The sequence below is a fragment of the Thalassophryne amazonica genome, chromosome 2, assembly GCF_902500255.1.
Source record: "Thalassophryne amazonica chromosome 2, fThaAma1.1, whole genome shotgun sequence".
Classification (NCBI taxonomy): domain Eukaryota; kingdom Metazoa; phylum Chordata; class Actinopteri; order Batrachoidiformes; family Batrachoididae; genus Thalassophryne; species Thalassophryne amazonica.
Genome location: NC_047104.1, coordinates 32,333,380 through 32,336,140, shown reverse-complemented (window position 1 = coordinate 32,336,140; position 2,761 = coordinate 32,333,380). Strand labels below are relative to the sequence as shown.

Below are 2,761 nucleotides of genomic sequence, written 5' to 3'. Positions count from 1 at the left end.
TGTGTGTGTGTGTGTGTAAAAGGAAACAAACAAACGTATAGATTTTAAATATCAATGACATGGCCATTGGACAATCTGTGTATATATGTTCCAATGGATCATACTGGATTATTATAATTTACACATGGGGGTGTTGTGGTTGTTCAATTGTTCAGCTATGATGCAAGACTTTCTAAAGTCTATAAGACATTGCATTTCCTTTGCACATAGCTGGAAATTGAAACGATCAGTGTGCAACTTATATTGTCAAAGGGACTGAATGAAAGCTGTGGATGTGAAACTGTTGGACCAGTTGGATAATATGATGACAAATCATATGTAAAATGCTGTGTTCATGCTGCAGAAATAAGGTGCTTCCTTCTCTTTAGCACTCTTTGTAAATTTCAGCTGTGTTGAATATGAATATGTGTCATTCTAAGCAGAGTAAACATCTGCTGAATTGGTTTTGGACACGTCAGTGATAACAGCTGATTTGACTTTGAATAGGAGCAGAGTGACAAAGACGTGGGGGAGGCGGGGGAGCTGTAAAGGCTGATTTGCAGGTGAAATAGACGGCACGCTCTGCTGGGAGGTTATTGTCCTGATCCTAGACCAGATGGCTGCTTGAAACACTTTTGACTTTAAACGCCAACACTGTGGGAGTTATGTGGATGCAGGGTGGGACTTGTCTTGTAAGGACAATTTGGCAGTTACAGCTCAGATTTACAAATGTAAAATTTAAGCCTGACTGGAAAGTGAAATGTAATGCAAATTAGAAAATATAGCAACTTGTCAGTCATTAAATTTGACATTTCTGTGACTTGAGAAGGAAACTTTAGACAGCAAACAGCAAAAACAATATAATTTGTGACAAAAACCTGAGTCATGTTGGCACGTTTTTTTGTGATACAGATGCTTAAAACCAATAACAACATTTAAATTATGGATAGATTTTAGGAAAACAGTAAAGGCAGAGCTGGCCTGTTGCCTATGTGTGATTCGAAGGATTAAACCATTTCCTGTGAGGATTGCTGTGAAAGATAATTGCTTTGGACAGAAAGTGAGATACTTTGTAGAACATAGGTGTACACTGTTTTAAATAAATCACTACAAACCACTTTTGCATCCTGCGTTATTTACTGCAGCAGGAGGATTAATATCAACCAAAATCATGGATTATTAATGGAACACTATGTGAAGAATTGATTTCTTTAAATTATGTCACACTTTCATAGTAAGTGGAAATTAAGTTGAAATAAAATATGTTCTAGAAGGCATTGTGGCTGCAACAAATTCAGTGAATTAGTCCAATTATAATAAATATTATATTTGAATTATATCAATGGGATTATTATGGAAAATATTGTTAATAACTAGAATAATTATTGATTTAAATGTGTAATTTGCATGACAGATATTACACTTTATTGGAACAGAAATAGGTGTTTTTTTTACATTTCCAAAAAAAAACAACTAATAATAATCTGTATCAATTCATTTCACACTAATATGACAACAACAAAAAGTCCCTTTCTAACACACAGCTCATCTTTTTTTAATTAAAAGAAATATTAAAAGGTGACAAAGAGAATAATGAAAAACTAAGAATAACAACAAAAAAAGGATGAAAGTGAATTTATGACCCAATCAGTGAAGTCCAAAAACACGTGTCTATAAATAGAATAAATAACACATTTTAAATGGTTCAAATTATTAAAATAAAATCAAATTCTTAAAATAAAATCCAGTTTAATAAAATAAAATAAATCCTCCTTAATGAAGTGACGAGTCCTTGGCCCACTTAACAAAAATGTGTGTAAAATAAACGATTTCATCTTGTCCTGGTTGTCAGAAAAGGATTTAAAATGCTTTTGTGTTCTGACGTCCTTCTGCGTTTTACAAAAAAATCTGCAAAGAAGAGGGGAAAATATATTTAAGGTGGGAAACACATCCAATAATTATTGCAGGATCATCACATACTGGACGTGTTTGTGGCCTACCCGTCATTTTTGTGCTGGTTCTGGACTTGGTTTCAGGTTTAGAGAGCGTCCTCTTCCTTGGTGTCACTTCAGCCGGACATCTGAGTGTGTTTGAGATGCTGGAGCAGTTCTCTTGGTGGAGCACTGTGCTTTTGTCCTTGATATCATCTGAGTTTGAGATCTCAACCGCAGCCTTCAGCTGTGAGGACTCCTGGTAGAAGGCAGCGGCACAGTCTGCAGGAACCTCCTCCCACTGATACCTGCCGGGAAGCGGGCTTTCAGTCTGGAAGTTGAAGTTCCAGCGGTGGCTGTCTTCCTTTAAAGTTTCCTTCAGCTTCAGCTTCAGTTCGAGTCTCAGCTGATCATGGTCCATGGGGCCAAACAGGGTCCTACAAACCCTGTCTCTGCGCCTGATCAGACTCATGACTTTTCCTTCAGAAGATCCTGGTTTGGGCATTAGATTTTTGCACCGGAAGCTGCAGACTTTCTCTCGCTGGTCTGTTTTGGTCATCACAAAGCTGCAGACTGATTTAAATACCGCAGAGTGCACAGTGCTCTGCTTTCACACAATGAACCGAGCCTCCTGATTGGCTGCAGTCCTCTGAATGGTGGGGAAGAAGTAAAGTGACTCCACAAATATATTGAACTCTATTATGGGTTTGGTTTTAAATTAGAATAACTCAATATTGACTTGAACACTGTACATAAATGAAATTTTTTTTAATTAATCTGGGACTGAGAGTTTAAATTTCAGGCAATTTTACTTCATTTATTCTTCAGGAGCGTCAGCTACTAGTGTTGGG

General features: G+C 37.0%; 1 protein-coding gene across 1 annotated transcript; it reads right to left on the bottom strand.

The window, feature by feature from the left end:
- Nucleotides 1–1,810: 1,810 nt before the first annotated feature.
- cdkn1ca (cyclin-dependent kinase inhibitor 1Ca) lies at nucleotides 1,811–2,382 on the bottom strand. The gene is made up of 2 exons (XM_034162726.1): nucleotides 1,980–2,382; nucleotides 1,811–1,887 (listed from the first exon to the last, which is right to left on the bottom strand). Exons 1-2 carry the CDS (start codon nucleotides 2,380–2,382, stop codon nucleotides 1,811–1,813), a joined length of 480 nt encoding a protein of 159 aa, XP_034018617.1.
- Nucleotides 2,383–2,761: the final 379 nt, after the last annotated feature.

Excerpts from the sequence above, each read along its gene's own strand:
- cdkn1ca (XM_034162726.1), bottom strand. The coding sequence starts at position 2,382 with ATGAGTCTGATCAGGCGCAGAGACAGGGTTTGTAGGACCCTGTTTGGC. Across the intron at positions 1,888-1,979 it reads AACCAGCACAAAAATGACGG|ATTTTTTTGTAAAACGCAGA; the intron begins GTAGGCCACAAA and ends TCTTCTTTGCAG.